At 41.2% G+C, this 22,926-nt stretch overlaps 1 protein-coding gene across 1 annotated transcript; it reads left to right on the top strand.

Annotated features, from left to right (window-relative positions):
* The first annotated feature begins 483 nt into the window (after positions 1-483).
* LOC103505254 (dynein heavy chain 6, axonemal-like) lies at positions 484-22,021 on the top strand. Its single transcript, XM_026820591.1, has 23 exons — positions 484-682; positions 1,461-1,581; positions 1,920-2,058; positions 2,618-2,947; positions 7,199-7,334; positions 7,664-7,814; positions 8,025-8,303; positions 8,707-8,873; positions 9,645-9,776; positions 12,730-12,929; positions 13,489-13,663; positions 14,081-14,312; positions 14,503-14,655; positions 15,019-15,147; positions 16,250-16,507; positions 16,912-17,137; positions 17,333-17,631; positions 18,148-18,360; positions 18,899-19,127; positions 19,470-19,576; positions 19,680-19,892; positions 21,324-21,509; positions 21,896-22,021. Exons 1-23 carry the CDS (start codon positions 492-494, stop codon positions 22,019-22,021), a joined length of 4,392 nt encoding a protein of 1,463 aa, XP_026676392.1. The 5' UTR covers positions 484-491.
* The last annotated feature ends 905 nt before the right edge of the window (positions 22,022-22,926 follow it).

The following is a 22,926-nucleotide window of genomic DNA, read 5'->3' on the forward strand; positions in this document are numbered from 1 at the left end:
AAAGGAGTTTTCACAATTTGAACACACTCTCCCTAGTTTTTGGCTCTCAGCTTTTTACTTGGAATTCTCGAGATAGATGATTATTCATTGATAGAAGTTTTGTCTTGCAGTTTGAAAGTTTCTTTTACGTAAAATTTTCGGCACTTGTTCGGAAGTCACGTCAGTGGAAAATTGCTAAAAAAAAGGAGCTGTCACAAATGAGCAGTGACCAGTGTTATTCTAGGGTTAGGTTAAACGCAAAAAAGGAGTTTTCACAATTTGAACAGTGATCAGTGTTATTTTACGGTTAGGTTAAACGCAAAAATAAGCTTTCTTGTAATCGTTTTTCATTGTCGTGGCTTCTGAATAATACCAAAAAATTTTCTACCCAGGTTATTCAGGTATAATGAAATTCTCAGGACTGGTTTTTCATATTTCCCCTCCTAAAATGTTACTCCATTGATACACAGTATAACCCTCTCCCCCCCCTCCAACCCTCCCTCCCTTCCATCATGGACAAGAAGAGGAAACTCCCCCAGACCAGCGGTTCCCAACCCATCCACCATGGTAAGAAAAAGCTCAAGGATGTTCCCAAAGAGGAGGGGCCCGCGCCCCGAACCCTGGACCAGACGGAGAAGATTGAGAACCGCTTGAAATATCAAAATCAACTCCCTCCCCTACGTACAACGTTTGAACCGCTCAGGTTAGTGGACTTGATGTAATACTTACCTACTAGTAGTTCATTGAACGGGTTGAGTGGAAGAGCTCAAAGAGAATCCTGCCACTCAACAGGAAGCTGTAAAAATCTGGTGTGAACATCACACGACTTTCCTTATCCTATTAAATGTAGCTTATTTGGGTGTTCTGTTGTAACATTTACAATATCTCTACCCGTTTAGTCGATATAGCTGAAAACCGCCAAAAAGCGGTCAAAATACCGCCAACCGCAGCACCTATTTTAACCAAACGTTTTGTGTTGCATCCTTGTCACATTTGTGAACTACATACCAAATTTCAAGTCTCTAGCTTTTGCCGTTCCCGAGATATTGTTAAATTACACCGAAAACCGCCAAAAAGCGGTAAAATGCCGCCAACCGTTGCACCGATCCTAACCAGTTCTCGAGATATTGTTTTTAAATTACACCGAATACCACCAAAAACCGTAAAATGCCGCCAAGCGTTGCACCGGTCTTAACCAAAAGTTTCGTGTCGCATCCTTGTCACATTTGAAAGATACATACCAAATTTCAAGTGTCTAGCTCTTACCGTTCTCGAGATATTTTGTTTACTGACAGACAGACACACACACGGACCAATGGCTGAAACTTTGGATCTAGGCGCTAGGGACCTCAAAACGTGTTTTGGCACTAAAATCTGACCATCGAAAATTTGACCCGATTACATTACTTTCCTTCCCATAGGATAAGGAAAGTAAAAAGCACTGTTGTTATTATTTCTCTATTTGCTGTCTCTGTTCACAGTTCCCGTTCAACCTATCTGGACGCAGCGCTTAAGAGAGAACGAGAGAGACAGAAAGAGCAGACCATCAAGTCTCAGCATAGCATAAGCTTAGTGGACGAAATCATGGACGGTAGAAAATCAGTAAGTTTCAGTTTACCAAGTAGGGGGATCGTAGGCTCCTTAGTCGCCACAATTGTAGACAATTATGTCCACAGTTTGACAAGGAGTAAAATCAGCAATAGAGAAAGTTATTGTACACGTTTAAAAATAAATAAAAACTGATTTATTAAAAAAAAAAAACTCCCTAGCTCTAGGTTTTAGACTCACGTGATACTTCCCATTTAGGTGCTGGGGCAAAACGAGAATATCAGAAATATTTGCAGTCGAAATACGGTTGTATTTTTTTTGTTGACTCTGGGAATCGAACACAAGCCTTTCTGCATAAAAAGCTAGCTACCACGGCTCTATTTCTTTTCCAGATGAAATCAGCATCATTCCTATCAACTCTTCCTTCAACACCGAGTATTCCTGGCAGTAAAACAGGGAAATCTCGATCCAATCTGACACTGCCTAAAAGCTCTCTGCCTGGTATTCCAGCGAAACCTGCGGCTACTAAAAGTAAGAACTGTGGTATTTCTACATTTTGGCTTTTTGGTTAGCTTGACCGTATTCGTTGGCTTTGTCTGACTTTAAAATTGATCCAAAGGACTTGAAACAGAGTCTTTGGGTTACTTTCAGAAGCCTCCTGGCGTATCACTTCGAGTGAACGCGGTGTCTCAAATTTCGGAAGCGACTCTCCTCTTTAGTATCAAGTACAAAATTGTTTTGTAATTTCTCCGCTACTTAGGTAGTTTACTTTAAAGTTCTGAAAGTATTTCTCCGTTAGATGTCATGTTTGTTGTGGGTTCCACAATTTTTACCCTCACTCCTAACGCAAAGTGAACGTCAAGTTGACGGCGCGTCGATGCGGTGTAGGAAAGATAATCAAGCCTTTGGTTAATTTCATATGTAAAATAGAGAGCAGTGGACTTAAACGAGCTACTTAATACATATGTTTTGTACAACCCCGTGGAGGTGCAGCAGCTCCTGGGCTTAGAGACGGAGAAGTAGTCGACAACGTTAACAATAACAACAACAACAACAACAATAACGTAAGTACATATTTTTCCCCCTCTAGGTTCCGCCACTAAGGTGTCAGCATCCCGTGCTCAGTCAGCCAGACACCAGTCCCGTATTCCCAAACTATCCCGGCAAGGTTCCTCAGATGTGGCGAAGGACGTGACGTCAGAGGCATCAAAGGTTATGACGTCAGAGACAGCAAAAGATATGACGTCAGAGATAGCAAAAGATGTGACGTCAGAGATAGCAAAAGATGTGACTTCATCAAAACCCTTAGTGGAATCTGAGACCGGAACATCAAAGGCGGGTCTTGTAACGCCCGAGAGTCGAATCGAACCCGGGACTTCTGGTCTACAGAGTAAAACGGACACGCCACTTTATGAAATCGGTAAAAACATATATAACCAGGTGTAACAGATATTTTTAAATTAGGTCTTCTTCTTCTTCTTCTTCGTCTTTTCCCATGTTCAGATGGGGTCGGCGTTTGTCGTCGGCCTCTCATGCAGCTTTAGAGTGATCGCTTTGAGGCCAACTGGTTTTGGCTAAACAAAATTTTCCGAGTGGATGCCCTTCGCACTCAACCTTCGCTATTGATATAGCATAAGGAAATTTGGACTAGTCTACTCCCTGTTTATAGTCCCCTAGCTAGACGCTGATCTACTCTCTGTTTATAGTTCCTCAGCCAGACTTTTTTTTTATTATTAGGTATTATGTATTAATTATTTTTTAAGCGGTTTAACGTCATTGTGTAATTGCTAAGGTTTTTTTTTACTGACGAGGGTATTACCCTCTATTTGGCGAAATGCTACGCGCCTACTCGTATTCATCTCACCCAGCCTGATTTGGGCCCTGTTTTAAATCTTTTCCGATTTTCAGCCCTGTTTACAATCTTTTCCTTCAACCCTGTTAGAAATCTTTTCTTATTTTTCAACCCTGTTTTCCTGCTTTTCGACCCTATTTCGAATCTTCAATTTTTGTTTTCAACCCCGTTTAAAATCTTTTCCTATTTTTCGATTCTATTTCAAAACCAATTTTTTACCTAGTTTTGAATCGTTTTATCTCTCCCCCAGATGAACTTGGAACTCATCTACTAAACTCTGCCGGGGAAGTGGATATGGATCTACTAATTGAGGATCTCTCGATTCCCAGTATCAGACACGCCTACAGGTAGTCCAGGTGCTATGTTTGTATTGCGAGTCACATTTGATAGTCCAGCGAGTGTATTCGGCGTTTTTACAGTCTGACTCACTTGTCTCGCATCCTGAGGGAAGTTCACCTGGCCCACTTGTCTCGTCTCGTGAAGTACATTATTGATCCGATTCAGAATGTCCGTATTTCTCGGCGACTTTTTCGCCACACCCTGTACAATATTGTTCAGGATCATCTCGAGTTGACCCTGTATGTTCCCGGAATATAGGCTGTTGGGGAGAGGGTTCAAGTTGGTCACTTTGGGAGGGTCGTCGTAACTGAGGTTGTCAAATTTGGCCGAATCGTATTTAGCGTTGTCGATATCGGAGGAGGAATCAGTGAGTGTATCCAGGCTGCTTATTCTGGACCTGGGATAATGCTGGTCTTCAGCATTTGGTATCTTGCTTAGCACTGGTTGACCGGGTCGGGATACATTGGGGAACTGAAAGAGGGGGGGACAAACAAAAAATGGGACTTTAGTTTCGTCATCCATCAGTTTTAAAGACACATCAAGAAAGATCTTTTTTCAATAGGTTTAAAGTTTACCGTCACTGTGTAGGTAAGTTTTTAGTGACGAGGTTTTATCCACCATTCGGCGACAAGTCACTCTCTTTCTCACGTTGAGTGAGGGGTGAGAAAAATCAACACGCCATTGCCCAGATGGTCACCCATCCAAATAGGAAATACGCCACATCCAACGTTGCTTAACGCATGTGTTCCATTGTGAACTGATGTATTCAACGTGTTATCGCCACTGACTTTCAGGTACTTTGATGAGAAACTGGTAAGGTAATTAGATTCGTACTGATAAGCTCAATCTTTTAGGGCTGTTTGCCCCTACACCTAAGCCTCTGAGTGGTCTTTTTGAGTACAAAGTAAGGTACTTACTGTGTTCTGGTTGAAATCCCCAACAAACTCCTCGGTAACTCTGGTACCATCTGCCCTGATGTAGGTAACTTGCATGATCTGGGCATCATTAGGTAGATTGGGAATGTGATTGGACCTCACTGGAACAAGAATTTATAGTTCGGTACAACAGGGGTTGAATGGCAGAAAAAGCTTCAAACAATAATATAATAAAACTAGATAGTAATTTTGGAAGTATCAGTAAGTAACGCAGTTGCTAAGGCATTAAATTTGAAACAGGGATGACTGAATTCGTGACCTAATTAGCTTGGAGGGTAGCGTGTCAGCCTTGTAGGCGCTAGGTCGCGGGTTCGATTCCCGGCCAGGGCGAATTTAATCCTAAACTGACAAGGTTCGTGCTCAGAGCGGCTAGCTCACTCCTGCCCTGTCTACCTGTCTTTCTTCTAATATATTTATCTCATCAGGTAAAGGGAAAAAAATCGACCAAAGTGAATTCTAAATTTAAATTGTGGGGGGCAAATACTGCTCGCGCCCGTAATATCCTCATGAAAATCGCCAAAAACGGCCACAAAAATTTGAATTAAAAAAAAAAAAAAAAAAAAAAAAAAGGGGGGCCCATTATTAAAAAAAAAGTGTTTCACCGCCGTTTTTATTTCGTAGCAATGAAACAACTGCTACATTAGACGCATGTGGTCTGTGTCGTAGTATGTCCCTCATCAGATGGGCGAGAAGAGACACAATACTTCCCATTTTGGTGAACAACAGAACGCAACCCGTTGAAATGTTTGCATTTTTGCAATTAAAAAACGAGTACCTACAAATGAACAATCAATAAAAGGGGGGAAAAAAATATCGAATCTATGGTTGTGTTTCAGCACTCATGTATTACTCACACATGGAAATCTATAGAAGACTATAGGAGAACAATTCAGAACATAATACTAGGTGAACAACAGAACGTAACCCGTTGAAATGTTTGCATTTTTGCAATCAAAAAACGAGTACCTACAAATGAACAATCAATAAAAGGGGGGAAAAAATATCAAATCTATGGTTGTGTTTCAGCACTCATGTATTACTCACACATGGAAATCTATAGAAGACTATAGGAGAACAATTCAGAACATAATACTGGGTGTCGCTGAAACTCATTTGTCACAACAAGGCTTCACTTTGGACGATCGAGAGCTGTTCGGATACCCTGTCAAATCGGTTGACTCCAGGGGTAAGGACTTGGGCCATATACTCACCTATTGGGAACCAAACTCGCAAATTAAAGTATTCATATAATTAAAACAAGGTGATGTAAGCTCTAGGCCGCGGGTTCGAATCCCGCCCATGGCGGATTTTATCCTGAACGAATAATGTTCGTTCTCGGCTTTCTCCTATCCTGTCTTCCTTCTCTCTTCGATTTCGGTACGATAAGACCTTAGCAGTTACAGTTCTGTTCTCTCTATTAAAATTAAACCCTCTAACTTCTTACATGAAACTTTGTCAAACCTCTTAAAAAATCAAGATGATACATTTAATAATTTTTATACTGCTCTAATAGGACTAAAGAGTCCCTCTGCCTGTTTGCCGAAGCAGTAGGCTACTACTATTATTTTGGTCTGATCGTCCCGAAGTCAGTAAATAAGGACAGGACAGGAGAAAGCGAGCCGTTCCGAGAACAGAACGAACCTTATCTGTTTAGGATAAAGTTCGTCTCGGGCGGTAATCGAAATCGCGACCTAGCACTAAAACTCTTGTGTTACAGGAGCTATTCAACCTTTCACTGCCACTGATAGCAAAGAAACCAACCGTACTGAGCAACATGAAAATGCCAAGTTTAGTCGAGTCTTCAAGAAGAAGAAAATATGCGAACGGATTACCAGGTTAGTAATTATTCAAAATTTTACGAGTGGGATGCCCTTCGCACTCAACCTTCGCTATTGATATAGCGTGAGGAAATTTGGACTAGTCTACTCCCTGTTTTTAGTCCCCTAGCTAGACGCTGATCTACTCTCTGTTTATAGTCCCTCAGCCAGACTTTAATCAAGATATGTAATCGACTAAAATACTTTGAGCCATTTTGCCCACGGATGTAATAAAGCTCTTGTTAACACAGAGATAATACATAATATATTATGAACCTATGTCTTCGTATAAAGCTGTGTCCACACATAGTCGACGCCGACGATCGACGAGGTGAATCTATGTTGTCGAGTCTTTTTATTAGGTATTATGTATTAATTATTTTTTAAGCGGTTTAACGTCATTGTGTAATTGCTAAGGTTTTTTTTACTGACGAGGGTATTACCCTCTATTTGGCGAAATGCTACGCGCCTACTCGTATTCATCTCACTTAGCCTGATTTGGGCCCTGTTTTAAATCTTTTCCGATTTTCAGCCCTGTTTACAATCTTTTCCTTCAACCCTGTTAGAAATCTTTTCTTATTTTTCAACGCTGTTTTCCTGCTTTTCGACCCTATTTCGAATCTTCAATTTTTTTTTCAACCCCGTTTAAAATCTTTTCCTATTTTTCGATTCTATTTCAAAACTTCAATTTTTTTACTTTGTTTTGAATGGTTTTATCTCTCCCCCAGATGAACTTGGAACTCATCTACTAAACTCTGCCGGGGAAGTGGATATGGATCTACTAATTGAGGATCTCTCCAATGATAAGACCGGGAAGTTCTACTATCTGAAGCCCACTAGTATGCTGCTGCCATTCCGATACAAGTAAGCGAGACCATCTGCTTTTCAAATTTAAAATGCGTTTACTGTAGTACCCCTACATAATTTTTTTATTATAATTAGAAGATGACTTGAAAATTTTGCATATTGGTTACCTGTATCTCTGGTGACTCGAATCTGTGTATGTGTTTTTTTTATGATGGACTTAAATCGACTAAAATATTAAATAAAATAAGACGACTGCATTTACGAGTGACGTAAATTCAACTCACGACTGTATTTACGTGGTCCAGAAATGGCGAACCATCCTAGGACCTATGTGTCGAATCAACTTTGATGCACATTACTTACTATACCTACTGTTCATGTTTCAGGATTGTGCCGTTAGATGGCGTTGATAAGAACAACCTCTGTACCATCAGTGCCAAGGCGTTTACCTGTTACAAGCCTCTGTGCACGGAATCTTATCTGGTTCCATTCCAAGAATGGGTGGAAGAGTATGCTAAAACTAAACAGCTCATGCAGGTATCTACCGAACATTCTCTTTGTATTACATCAGTGGCGTCTGGCGTGTAATTATATTCCTAGCTCCCGCAAGTTTTCGCCTGAAGGCCCTTATAGTTTACTTACAGACGCGGTGCTCGGTCCTGTGCTTGAAGTTCGGGGTGCATGCAGCCTCATGAGGACGGTTGAGTAACTATAGTTACTTTCCAGCTAACATATTTCCATTTCCAGCTCAAAACGTTCGCCAACTGTCAGTACTACAAGTTCTACCACAAGTGGCGTAACAGCGGGCGTTGGGAGCGCTACCAGAAGTCCAAGTGTAAGCTGAACGATGAAGCGTTCATTTTGGACGCGGTCATGCAACGCGCCCTATGTCAAATATACAACGCCCTGGCTGATATTCTGCACTTGTCCTTTTATGAACAGTATGTGCCTTGTAGGTCGTCTACTACTGTGTTGAATAGATCACCTCAGCAGAGATTGGAACTAACCCAGTATTTATCTTATCAGGTAAGAACTAGCCCAGTATTTATCTTATCAGGTAACTACTCAGTGAGTCAGATCCTAACCCCCTATATCCAGTAGGTAATATTTCAAAATATTTTCTAGCCAGCCTAGTTAGCTGGGATGGTAGCATGTCTGTCTCGTAAGCGCTTAGTTTCGTTTTGAATTCCCGCCCAGCCAACCAAGTTAGCTTAGTTGGTAGTGTGTCTGCCTTGTAAGCGCTAGGCCGCGGGTTCGATTCCCGCCCGGGGCGGATCCTGATGGGATGATGTTCTTTCTCAGAACGGCTGGCTTTCTCCTATCCTGTCTTCCTTCTCTCGTCGTTTTACGCTAAGACCTTAGCAGTTACAGTTCCCTCTCTCTTCTATTTTGAAAAAAAAAAAAAAAAAAAAAATCTTCCTCATTTCAGTCACCTTTATTCCTGATCAGTATTTCAACCTCAGTGTCCGACTTTGTATTTCAACCTCTACAACGGGAATTCATCCAGGCCAAAGATGAAATCATAACCAGATGGTTTAATTTAACCCTCAATGTGTCAAACCTCATGACGGATCCGGCCCTGGACTCTATTATTCAGTAAGTATAGTCCGGCCCTGGACTCTATTATTCATTAAGTTTAGTCCGGCCCTGGACTCTATTATTCAGTAAGTATAGTCCGGCCCTGGACTCTATTATTCAGTAAGTATAGTCCGGCCCTGGACTCTATTATTCATTAAGATTAGTCCGGCCCTGGACTATTATTCAGTAAGTTTAATCAAATCAAATCATTAATTCTTTGTGGTAAAGCATAGAACTTCTTCACGACTTTAGTGGGTGTCTCAGCATTACTAAGTGCCATAACTAACTGTTGTAGCGGCGTCAGTTGTAGCCGAATTTTGATGGCAGGACAAAGAAAAAATAACTTTTTTTTTGCCATACACCGGGGTGATGGTCTCTATGTTTATTTGGCTTGTCCTGAAGTACAGTTAACCATCCTGAGGACCTGTGCTTATTCTTTAAAAGCAGAGAGAACCCTTTGAAGAACTGTCAGTTAGCTAGGCTGGTTAGGGTTAGCTGCTCTCTTCCCTGTTTATAGTCCCACAGCTAGACACTGGTCTGCTTTCTGTTCAAGCCAGACCTTGTATCCTCCGGAATGGGGCGTAGAAGTTTCGGATGAATCGGGGATTGCGTTTCGGTGGTCCTTAGACTCGTGTGGTCTGTGTGATCGCCTTCCCGTAATAGTTAAATTTTTGCAATCGAAATACGAGTGCATTTTTTTTTGTCGATGGTGAGATTCAAACCCGGGAGCTTCGGCATAGTAATCAAGCGCGTTACCACTGGACTAACCGTGTCCCTATGATGTTCTAGGCCTATACTGGGTGGTAAGAAGTTCCGATATCGACTGGGTGGTGATGGTCCTGATTTCAAACAACTGCTGGATGAAGTGTACCATGGCCTGTTGGAACCTTGGCCCTTGATATCTAAAATGGAAATTACAAGGTGAGAGACCCTGTAAACTAGTTAATTTTTCGACATTTCATTAGTCAAACAAAGACTGGGAAAATGGGGATTTTTTTATTCAGGTTTTATCTGCTTTTCAAATTTAAAATGCGTTTACTGTAGTACCTACATATTTTTTTATTATAATTAGAAGATGACTTGAAAATTTTGCATATTGGTTACCTGTATCTCTGGTGACTCGAATCTGTGTGTGTGTTTTCCCATAGAAAGACTTATCCAAACCTGGTCGACCTATATATCAAATTAAAGGTCTTTTTATCGGGAATACGAAAGTGGTGGTGCAAATTTTGTCCAGAAAACCATAAAGCCAAAAAAAAAAGGTTTTTGAGGGATTTTTTTCACATTTTCTTACACAAATGAGCTCTGATCTTGAAGCGACGACCTATGAGGTAGGTACATGATTTTCTTTAACCACGATCGAATAAATTACAGGCTAAAAAATTCCCGGAGGGACGGGCCCAGCTTGTTCCTCTTTTTCCATCTTCCCTCCGTTCTCCATTTTCACCTATTTCTCTCATTCCATCTACTCTTTCTCACTGTCACTCCCTCTCCTTTCATCTCTCTCTCTCCCTTATCATTCCTTCCGTTTCCCTCTCTTCTTGCCTTCTTCCGTCTGCACTCTACAGTACTCCCACTTTCCCTATTTAGCCCCAATTTTTACCAGAATTTTTTTTCTGGTTTCTCTCTGGTCTCAAATTTATTGAAATCAAGCAAATGGCAAACCAAATAAACGAAAGGAAAAATGATCAAGGTAAAACTTGAAGTTCACTACGTTCGCTCAATAATTTCCTTGTTTCTATGGTTCCAGATTCATCCTACGTATTGACTACGTCATGCAAGCTTCACTCAAAGAACTTCTGATTAACTCCATGAAACAATTCCTGGACATTGTAGACAGGAATCTGCGCTTCCTACCCCCTCAAGAAGTGCTGGAAGGAGATGGGATAGATCAGATATTGGAAAGTGAGAGACCTGATGAACCTAAGGTAAGTAGAGAAAGAGTAGAATATTCTAAAGAGTGAGTGAGTTATAAGAAAGAACTACTCTTTTCAGTGAACTACTCAGTGAGTCAGATCCTAACCCCCTATATCCAGTAGGTAATATTTCAAAATATTTTCTAGCCAGCCTAGTTAGCTGGGATGGTAGCATGTCTGTCTCGTAAGCGCTTAGTTTCGTTTTGAATTCCCGCCCAGCCAACCAAGTTAGCTTAGTTGGTAGTGTGTCTGCCTTGTAAGCGCTAGGCCGCGGGTTCGATTCCCGCCCGGGGCGGATCCTGATGGGATGATGTTCTTTCTCAGAACGGCTGGCTTTCTCCTATCCTGTCTTCCTTCTCTCGTCGTTTTACGCTAAGACCTTAGCAGTTACAGTTCCCTCTCTCTTCTATTTTGAAAAAAAAAAAAAAAAAAAAATTTTCCTCTTTTCAGTCACCTTTTTTCCTGACCAGTTTTTCACCCGCTGATCTACTCTCTGTTTATAGTTCCTCAGCCAGACTTTTTTTTTATTATTAGGTATTATGTATTAATTATTTTTTAAGCGGTTTAACGTCATTGTGTAATTGCTAAGGTTTTTTTTTACTGACGAGGGTATTACCCTCTATTTGGCGAGATGCTACGCGCCACTTCGTATTCATCTTACCCAGCCTGATTTGGCCCTGTTTTAAATCTTTTCCGATTTTCAGCCCTGTTTACAATCTTTTCCTTCAACCCTGTTAGAAATCTTTTCTTATTTTTCAACCCTGTTTTCCTGCTTTTCGACCCTATTTCGAATCTTCAATTTTTGTTTTCAACCCCGTTTAAAATCTTTTCCTATTTTTCGATTCTATTTCAAAACCAATTTTTTACCTAGTTTTGAATCGTTTTATCTCTCCCCCAGATGAACTTGGAACTCATCTACTAAACTCTGCCGGGGAAGTGGATATGGATCTACTAATTGAGGATCTCTCCAATGATAAGACCGGGAAGTTCTACTATCTGAAGCCCACTAGTATGCTGCTGCCATTCCGATACAAGTAAGCGAGACTATCTGCTTTTCAAATTTAAAATGCGTTTACTGTAGTACCTACATATTTTTTTATTATAATTAGAAGATGACTTGAAAATTTTGCATATTGGTTACCTGTATCTCTGGTGACTCGAATCTGTGTGTGTGTTTTTTTATGATGAGGTTAAATCGACTAAAATATTAAATAAAATAAGACGACTGCATTTACGAGTGACGTAAATCCGACTCACGACTGTATTTACGTGGTCCAGAAATGGCGAACCATCCTAGGATCTATGTGTCGAATCAAATTTGATGCACATTACTTACTATACCTACTGTTCATATTTCAGGATTGTGCCGTTAGATGGCGTTGATAAGAACAACCTCTGTACCATCAGTGCCAAGGCGTTTACCTGTTACAAACCTCTGTGCACGGAATCTTACCTGGTTCCATTCCAAGAATGGGTGGAAGAGTATGCTAAAACTAAACAGCTCATGCAGGTATCTACCGAACATTCTCTTTGTATTACATATTCAGGTTTAATAGAAGGAACTGTAACTGCTAAGGTCTTGTCGTCCCGAAAGCAGAAGGAAGACAGGATAGGAGAAAGCCATCTGTTCCGAGAACGAACCTTATCTGTTGAGGATTCTTCAGTTCTATCCTAGGTATTAAAATCTATTCTATTCTATTAGCTTGTCGCACTCTACCACTCGGCAATACTCAGATGTGGAGCCGATCGCCCTTGGTGGGAATCGAACCCGTAACCTAGCTCTTACAAGGTAGACTCGCTTGAAAAAGGATTCTCAGATGTGGAGCCTGAGAAAACCCTACTGCAGTGTTTGCGTGAAGAGCTGGATGAGAAATTTGATAGAAATACAGACGCTCTGGATGTGTATTTCCTCTTCTTCAGTTCTATCCTAGGTATTAAAATCTATTCTATTCTATTAGCTTGTCGCACTCTACCACTCGGCAATACTCAGATGTGGAGCCTGAGAAAACCCTACTGCAGTGTTTGAATGAAGAGCTGGATGAGAAATTTGATAGAAATACAGACGCTCTGGATGTGTATGTGAGGAGGTTTGAGGACATTAGGACCAGCTTCAAGAATAACGCGTTTGAGGATAAGAACACGTTCCAGGGGGAGAAGAGTAAGTAAACGAACCTTTTAATTCAATTCAATTCAATTCAAGTTTATTGTATTGTTAATACACATTACATACAATTTACAAAAAAATTAATACCTACCTACATAAAACACTAGACTTACATGTGTACTACTAACTAACTATAGCTGCTAAAAATAATAAAATAATAAACGATGATGACAAATCTTTTTGTACCTTAAGCCTTAAGGAAAGGAGGGAGCCTTAAGGACTAGATCCGAAGGTCATCGCGCTAACCACAACCTACACCACTCAAGTTGGTTAGAACAATCTCATAGAAAATACTAAGGCCGGGACCACAAAGTGAGTATAAACTCGGTTTAAGTTTAACTCTCGGATTAACCAATGTGATTGGTTGATTTAAAAAAAAAAAAAGTAATAATAAAAAATAGTCAATCGGACTTTAATAAATGGACTTTTTTTTCGATAAGGCGTTTTAACACAGGATAACCAGGTCGTTCACGCTGAAATAAATGAACTTTAAACTTAGTGTGTGGCCCTGGCCCCATGGGTTAGTTGTATTATTTTTCTATTTTCTTTACAGAAATCGAGGAGTACCGTGAATTCCTAGAAAAGTATCAAACCCAGGTATCGAACCTGAACAAACTGATAGAGAATCAACCACTGGGCTTGTATTTGCTACAAATGCAAAACCTGACTCAAATTCTCATGCCGAAAGCCGAAGTGCTGTTGGAAAACCTGAAGCAAATTCTGCCCAAGTAAGTAATGGACTGATGAAAACTCACGGCAAGGACTTTTAGATACATTTCCTTTTGGGACACTATGTGTTATGTTTCCATTTTGCCCTCCCTTTTCCGGTTCATTTATTTTATTTTACAGACATCTTCCAATAAGTTAGGTATTATCTTAGGTTATTTCATTATTTTAATAATTAATAAACTTAGAAAGGGCCAGTTTAGTTAGCTTGGGGGGTAGCGCCTCTGTCTTGTAAGCGCTAGGCTGCCGGTTCGATTCCCACCCGGGGCGGATTTTATCCTGAACGGATAATGTTCCTTCTCAGAACGGCTCGCTTTCTCCTGTCCTGTCTTCCTTCTCTCTTCGATTTCGGGACGATAAGACCTTAGCAGCTACAGTTCCCTCTGTCAAACCTCTTGAAAAAATTATCTCGGTTCCAGAGTCGGTAAAGAGCGCATCGCTTCTCTGACGGAGAAGCTGATAGCAGCCCAGAGCTACCTGGATCAGGAACCAGAGGAGACGGGTCACCTGATGGAGTATGTGGAATTCCTGGATTCCATTGCAACCCAGGTGGGAGAGTTTGATGAGGAGCTCAGCTACTGTCGAGACCTGTACGCCCTGATTGAGGAGTTTGAGATCAAGTATCCGTTTGAAGACAAGACCTCTTACATGGTAAGAATAAATTTCAAATGAATCAATCAAATCTCAGGAGGTAGAAATTCCGAAAAAACACCAAAAATCAAATCATGAATTCTTTGTGGTAAAGCAGAGCTTTTTCACAACTTTTTTGAGTGAGTGAATGAGTGAGTTTTACAGTTAACTGAACTAGTAGTCTAGTTCCCAATTATTCTTTCCTCTACAGGTAGTCACGGATTTGCTTCACAACTTGCACACCACCATTGACAATCTGGTTCAAAACAAGGACAAACTAGTGGGCGAAACATTCCTCGAGAAGATACTCAAAGACATTGATGACCTCAAGGATAGAATTGAAGACATTAGGACCAAAGCTGAGGTAATCGAAACTAATTCACCGTCCTAAATGGAAGTCTAAGGTTTACACTTAGGGCTATAAAGGGAAAAAGCTCAAAAGGAACTAGCGCTTCTCACGACTTTACCTTTAGCCACAGGTCGCTGAAATTTTGCAGACAGCGTCCATAATTAATGATGATCAAAATTGTCCGCAAATTGGTCTAAGAACAAATTGGTCTAAGTTTTTAGATAAGTCGGCAGACAAATCGTAGCCATGTGTATCACGATTAAGTCCTAATCTTATTCTCTGTCGTTTTCACAGGATCCCAAGCTGATAGCTCTGGAAACTCCCACACCTGAGGCGTTGGATAAGTTGGATATCTTGCATTCTCTGTCGTTTTCACAGGATCCCAAGCTGATAGCTCTGGAAACTCCCACACCTGAGGCGTTGGATAAGTTGGATATCTTGCTGTCAGAACTGGAAGATTGTCAGAAGAGCGCCAACGCTTACAAAGCTTACCAGAAGAAATTCGATGTAAGTCCATTTTTCAATTTCAAATTATTTATTTTATTTTCTACAATATTGGAGTCTTACTTACTTACTTATCCGGTTATACAGGCCGTGAAGGTCCAAAACCTGCTCTTATGAGCCTTCTCCACCTCGGTCTATCTTGCGCAATTTTTCAATTTCAAATTATTTATTTATTTTATTTTCTACAATATTGGAGTCTTACCCTATTATTATTTTGTTAAGGCGATCTCTTCTTGGCTGTATGTAAATTCCCCCGATTTTTTCAAGGGTCCTCATTTCCGGATGTAAATTCCCCCGAAAATGAAATCGACTACCTGAGTCTCAAATGGTAAACTCCCCCGAAATGTGTACTATATAAATTCCCCCGATACTTGAAGATAGAAAGAGGAAAATGTGTGATAAACAATGATTTGGACATTATTTTCATGTTTAATTACCTATTAGTTTGGTTTTGGAGAGGCCGACGACAAACGCCGACCCCATCTGAACATGGGAAAAGGCGAAGAAGAAGAAGAAGAAGAAGAAGTTTGGTTTTGGACATCATCATGTCAACACTATTAAATTTCTGACAAGTGAGCGTGGTAAAAATCTTTTGGTGTTTAGAAATTATAAGTCACTAGCTGAATTCCGTCGCTTCGCTCCGGAATACCGCTAGTTCATCCCGAGGCATGGCCAAACTTGTGGAAAAGGCATGGCCGAACTTGTAGTTATCAAACTATCCAGGTTCTACCATCGGGGGAGTTTACATATACCTTTTTTTTTTTCGTAATCGGGGGAATTTACATATGACCCTACAGGAAGTAATTTTGAAATCGGGGGAATTTACATGAAATCGGGGGAATTTACATTCGCCCCTCTTCTTGATCCCTTGTGTGCCGCGGCCATTTTAGTTTAGGACTATTGCACTACAATCTTACTCTAACCCTCTTCCTTTTCTGTTCGATTTCGGGACGATAAGACATCTGTCTCTGGAGTCCCCTCTATCAAATTTCCAGTATAGAAAAAAACTGCTACGGTCTTTATGGACAGAGATTTTACCCTCCATTCTGTGACAAGCCTACCTATCTACTAAAAAAAAAACCCCTGTTAATATTCTTCTTCCTAGGTTGACGTCACAGAGTATCCCCTCCTCAACCAACTGCTACCGGACGTTCGCAATCGTCGCAAGCTGCGAACCTCACTCACCGAGTGGGAAGACAAGGTGAAGGAATGGACAGAGGGGAGGTTTGAAGAGCTGGATGCAGACGAAATGACCGCCCAGGTGAAGACGTTTGGCGCACAGGTCGCCTCGTTTGAGAAGACGCTGCCGCCGAACAACATTACCAGTGCGTTGAAACAGAGCGTTGAGAATATGCGGGGAAAAGTAAGTAAATAGACCACTAACCTCACTAGTTGTTGTTGTTTTAGCGGGTTTAGCTTTTGTCGAATGGTGGTGGCAGAATACATTTGGTTCAGGTCGAGCCAATGGCTGATACAAAAAGATAACCTCACTAGTCTACTTGGGCAGTGATCTGGAGGTTGGTGGTTCGAGTCCAAGTTAAGTCCAAAGTATAAATTAGATAATTATCTTCTTTTTTTATCTCCCATCTTTTGTGAGCTCTCAGAATTTTACCTTCCTGGAGTTAAAAATTTCATCAGTACCTAAATGGTTTCTTCAAATTAAATTGATCTCAAGGGCAAAGTAAACCTATATACGCCTAAAGACACGTGAAAGATTCCAATCCACTCGACCTAAATTAACCGTTTCTCCCACTTCTCTCTCCACAGCTCTCAGTAATCTCAGCACTTCGCAACCCATCACTAGAGGAACGTCACTGGGACCAGATAGAAGCCCTCCTAGACCAGAAGCTAGATATGCGTTCCCTCACACTAGCAGATCTGGAGAACATGGGAGCTTTTGAACTGGAGGATCAAATCAACGAGATATCGGGACGTGCTAGCGCGGAGTCCGCACTGAAAACACTTCTAGAGAAGGTAAAAAACTTTTTAAGATGCATATAAGACTGAGATCACTTTTTTTTGGTTTAATAGCAGGAACTGAATTTCTCTTGCTAAAAAAATAGCAAAGGTTGAGAGGGAAGGGTATCCACTCGTAAAATTTGTAGCCAAAACCAAATGTCAGCCCAAAGCGATCACCCTAGTTAGCATATAACTATAATCCTCTTCATCCCTCCATTGTGTCCCCCAGGTCTGGAGTTTGGCACAAAGAAGTTGAAGCCCCGGGACCCCAATGATCCCAATGAGGAGCCTCGGTTTGTCACCACGCCTGATATCGTGGCCATGATATCTCCCGAGCAGGAGACTGTACGTCTGGGCAAAGGCCTCACCGCACGAGGCAGTGTGGAGGACTGGCTGTCCAAAGTGGAGAAGTCAATGTTTATCACGCTTAGACGGCTGATGAAGGCAGCCCTTCTGGATTTCTCAACTAGAAAGCGGACCGAGTGGGTCCTAAGGCATCCGTCTCAGATTGTGCTTACTATATCACAGGTAAGTACCACTGGATGGGCATGCTATGACACAGACCACATGGGTCTAATGGCTGTCCAAAGTGGGGAAGTCTATGTTTATCACCCTTAGGAGACTGATGAAGGCAGCACTACTGGATTTCTCCACTAGAAAGCGCACCGAGTGGATCCTTATGCATGCGTCCCAGATTGTGCTTACTATATCATAGGTAAGTACTACGGTATGAGTATGCTATGACACAGACCACATGGGTCTAATGTAGCAGTTGTTTCAGTGCTACGCAATAAAAACGGCGGTGAAACACATCTTTTTTATAAATATTATTATTATCTTCGATTTCTCCCTCAAGAAGAGTCCACACCATAAAATAAACAAGATCTTGTTTAGACTGCTGGGGTAAATGACTTTTTAGTCTTATCCAGGCAGAAAAAATATGATCTCCCTGAAAAAATTTTGAACGGATAAAGAGGAGAAGCTGAAATTTAGGGGAGTTTTATATTTTAAAATGTCATATTTTGAAGTTTCCCCTGATTCCAGGTGATGTGGTGTGCAGAGATCACAGACATTCTGAACCCGGACATGCCTGATTCTGTGATCGACTCCAAGTTCAAAGCTTTCGAACAGAAGTGTTTCCGAGAGCTGAACGATCTGGCAGCAATGGTACGGGGAGAACTGACCAAGCTACAACGTGCAACACTGTGCGCTCTCATTACGATAGATGTGCACGCTAGGGACATTGTGTCCTCTATGGTAAGATAATAATTTTATTATTGTCTTTTTTCAAGTCTGGCTGGGTGATTTTAAACAGGGAGTATACCAGCTTGAAATTTCCCTTGCTAATGAACTAGCAAAGGTTGAGTGTGAAAACCAAAAGTCAGCTCAAACCTAGCTAGGGCTGATTGAGAGGCTGACGAAAAACGTCGACCCCGTCCTCCCGAGGCTGAGTGCACACCGAACTGCAAGCACAGAGCCGAAAAAACTTCGACTCCGCCGGGAATCGATTCCGGGATCTCCGGCTTGCAAGCCCACTAGGCCACGGATGGTTCTTTGAGTAAAAAGTTTTTATTAAAAACTTACACCTCATTTCCTTTGTTCAATTTTATTTTATCTCATTTCATTTCTACTGCCAGGATAAGACTGAAAAGTCCCTTTACAATAGATCGGTTGCGCTTACTTGGGAGATGTTTCAAAGTCATAGAGCAGGAAAAATGAGGACCAACGGAATTTTTCTTTTTCTTCCCATTATTTCAATAATATTTTCCCAATTGCAACTCCTCCATTCTCGCAGGTTCGCAATCAAGTTCGACTCCCCTCTAGTTTCGAGTGGCTCAAACAGCTCCGTTACTATTGGGATGAAGAAATAGACAACTGTCTGGGAAAGATGGCGTTTGCCAGCTTTATCTATGGCTATGAGTATTTGGGCGCTAGTCCAAGGCTGGTTATTACACCTCTTACAGACAAGTGCTATCTGTGTCTCATGGGAGCTCTCCAGTTGAATCTTGGCGGAGCCCCGGCTGGTAAGACAAAATGTTTTTTTCTTTGATGGGGATTTTACTGTCAAGTTTTTGCCCTTGCGGGTACAGAGGGATGTAGGACTTCCCATCTTTTGAAATCGCGGGTAAATCCTGTAACTTCCAAGGCTTTATCGTCCCGAAATGGAAGAGAGAAGGAGGACAGGATAGGAGAAAGCCAGCCGTTCCGAAAACAAACCTTATTTGTTTATTAAAAAATCCACCGCGGGCGGGAATTGAACCCCTAATCTAGGGCTTACAAGGCAGACGCTCTACAATCCAAGCTAACTAGGCTTGCCAAGTTTAAACTGGTCATCCTGATGGTTAATGATTATGTTTTATTCTCAGGACCTGCTGGTACAGGAAAGACGGAGACTACAAAGGATTTAGCCAAGAGTTTGGCCATCCAGTGTGTTGTGTTCAACTGTTCAGACACTTTGGATTACAAGGTAAAGGTTCTTCTGTTCAGATAAGTATAATTAGAATAGAATATACCCTGCTTGGTGTCCGTTATTTGGTTTCCCTTAAAGATGTTTCCTGGTGTTTCATTCCCCCCAGGGTATCCTGAACGATCTCTTCCCCGGTATAGTTCTGCCTGTAGAAGACTACGGTAGTTTCCAGCAAGCTATGGAGGCCGTTATGTCAGAGAATAACCTCCAACTAGAACCCGGGTCATTTCTGAAGACCATCCAACTGTATGAGACCATGCTAGTGAGACATGGCGTTATGACTGTAGGCCCTACTGGTGGCGGCAAAACTACCGTCACTAATGTAAGTAGAACAAGCTGGGTCCGTCCCTCCAGGAATTTTTTAGCCCGTAGTTTATTCGATCGTGGTTAAAGAAATACCTATGTACCTACCTAATTTGTTTAATATTCAGTTTATTATTATTATTAAAAATCTCAAAACTGTTTCGTGCTAATACCCCCGGGCGTCGGGGTCGCTTCGAACTCTTTTGACGTTCGCAACTCTGCTCCCGAATCGCTTGATTGATGGATTGAGCCCCATGTAGTCAGCCTAGTTAGCTTGAAAAGTTTCTAACTGTTGGAGTGCGGTTTTTTTTTTTTTTTTTTTTTTTTTTTTTTTACGCTAGATCGAATAAAGAGTGATTGAGTGGGTGAGTTAGTCAGTGATTGAATCAGTCAGTCAGTCAGGGAGTGAGTCAAGAAAGAACTACTCTCTTCAGTGAATTCTTGAGATAAACCGTTTGAAATTTGTCAGGTGAACCAGACAATATTATGATGAAAGTCAACTTAGAATATTAACTCCATACCCGGTGACTGTCTGGCTGAGGGACTAAAAACAGAGAGTAGATCAGCGTCTAGCTAGGGGACTATAAACAGAAAGTAGACTAGTCCAAATTTCCTCACGCTATGTCAATAGCGAAGGTTGAGTGCGAAGGGCATCCCACTCGGAAAATTTTGTTTTAGCCAAAACCAGTTGGCCTCAAAGCGTATTATTATTTATTATTATTAAACACCAAAACATCAGGTATTCTAATCTATTCCAACATTCTCCCCTAGGCATCTCGTTGGATTCGTAACATGGAGTCACCCAATGGTCTCAAGATACTCAAGCTAACAGATTCGACCTACATGCGTACCATGGAAGCTTGTGTTCGACTAGGTCTTCCCGTACTACTGGAAGATGTCGGGGAAACATTGGATCCTGCTCTCGGTCCTATACTGCTCAAACAGACCTATACTAAAGGTAAAACACCTCGGTAAAACACTTGAATAAAACCTATTCTTAAAGTAAAACACTTTGGTTAGTAAGACCAAGTATGTAAAACTTATACTATAAAGTAGGTAACACCTCGGTAAAGTCTTAATTAACTTGAATAAAACCTATTCCTAAAGTAAAACACTTTGGTTAGTAAGACCAAGTATGTAAAACTTATACTATAAAGTAGGTAACACCTCGGTAAAACCTTAATTACTCTACCACTGCACCACCTGCCTCGATAATATAATGATTCGATTGGTAATCATTAGGACACGGGTTCAATCCCGACCGCGGTATAAAATTGTTATGAATTGGCCAGAAAGTAGGCCACTTCTGAAATAAGAGAACTTTTCAGTCCTATTCCTATTTGCGTTGCGCAGGATGAATATGCAAGATAGTGTGCCTGCCTTGTAAGCGCTAGGTCGTGGGTTCGATTCCCGCCCCTATAATTAAATTTCCATACCTTTTCCTCCTCAGATATTGAAATGGACGCTAACCCGTCTCTACGAGACCAATGTACCCGGTAACTTCTTTCGGCCTGTCCACACTTACACGCTAAACCCTAAGTCTGTCACCTCAGGAGAACTGTATGGGGAAACTAACTTAACCACTATGGAATGGAAAGATGGCCTTATTGGGATATTTACTCGCACTGCTGTACAGGTAAGTGATGGTTGGTGTAGTTGACTTGTAGCACAGAGGTTCTGGGTTCAAAGTCCGTTAATTACCTTCAGTGTCCTCAATGAGCAAATCAACCTATACAATAAAATTAGGATAAAAATGATACCTAGGTATCATCCTCCGTATTATTTTTACGAAGTATCGTTTGTGCTCCGTGTTTATAAACCTTTCATTAACCGATTTTAATACAACTCGATTTCGCGAAAAATGTCACTTGTACCCTTTGTGAACTAGGTTGTACGATTAGTTTTATTACTTTCTGAGATTGTGAGAGTTAAGGGACTTTTTAGTGTAAGTTGAGCTTACCTTTGGTATTCGGTTCTCTTCTATTCCATTCCATCCTAATCTGTTCCCTTCTGTATTTCCAGAGTACGAAAGATGAACACCAATGGGTAATTTGTGATGGTCCTATAGATGCTGTATGGATTGAAAATATGAACTCAGTACTGGACGTATCATTTTTACCAAGTATCGTTTGTGCTCCGTGTTTATAAACCTTTCATTAACCCATTTTAACACACAACCCGATTTCGCAAAAAATGTCACTGGTACCCTTTGTGAACTAGGTTGTACAATTAGGTTTATTACTTTCTGAGATTGTGAGAGTTAAGGGACTTTTTAGTGTAAGTTGAGCTTACCTTTGGTATTCTGTTCTCTTCTATTCCATTCCATCCTAATCTGTTCCCTTCTGTATATCCAGAGTACGAAAGATGAACACCAATGGGTAATTTGTGATGGTCCTATAGATGCTGTATGGATTGAAAATATGAACTCAGTACTGGATGACAACAAACTACTGTGTCTCGCCAATTCTGAGAGGATCAAGCTAACCAGCTGGGTAAGTTAGGCCAGCCACTTACTATCAGGTAGACCTGACAAGTACGCCTGAAAAGTAATAAACTACTGTGCCTTGCCAATTCTGAGAGGATCAAGCTAACCAGCTGGGTAAGTTAGGCCAGCCACTTACTATCAGGTAGACCTGACAAGTACGGCTGAAAAGGTCTACCTGATAGTGAGTGGCTGGCCTTAGAAATCATCAAGTTAAATGGGACTAGATCAAATGAGAGGAAGCGCACGGACGTGATATAAGCTTACTCGATGGAAAAGAAACGTAATGAAAAAGGTACCACTTGGCCCTTAAACAAACGAGCAAATTACCTTAATTTTTGACTAATTTCATCACAATCAAACTAATCAATGGAAAGTTGTGGTAGAATAAACCGACATACCCATGTACAAAACAAATGCAAAACTGTCGAGGTAAAACTCAGACCTCGCTCTGTTCGTTCCATCATATTCTCAGGTTCACATGATGTTCGAGGTACAAGACCTCTCGCAGGCTTCGCCGGTGACCACTACGCCATGGGAGCTGACTCATAAACTTTATATAGGTATTATG

This window comes from Diaphorina citri, unplaced genomic scaffold (genome assembly GCF_000475195.1).
Source record: "Diaphorina citri unplaced genomic scaffold, Diaci psyllid genome assembly version 1.1 scaffold159, whole genome shotgun sequence".
Lineage (NCBI taxonomy): Eukaryota > Metazoa > Arthropoda > Insecta > Hemiptera > Psyllidae > Diaphorina > Diaphorina citri.

Coding starts and splice junctions, on each gene's coding strand:
- LOC103505254 (XM_026820591.1), top strand. CDS start 492: ATGGACAAGAAGAGGAAACTCCCCCAGACCAGCGGTTCCCAACCCATC. Junction 7,335..7,663: donor CTGCTGCCATTCCGATACAA/GTAAGCGAGACC, acceptor TTCATGTTTCAG/GATTGTGCCGTTAGATGGCG. Junction 18,361..18,898: donor GGGACATTGTGTCCTCTATG/GTAAGATAATAA, acceptor CCATTCTCGCAG/GTTCGCAATCAAGTTCGACT.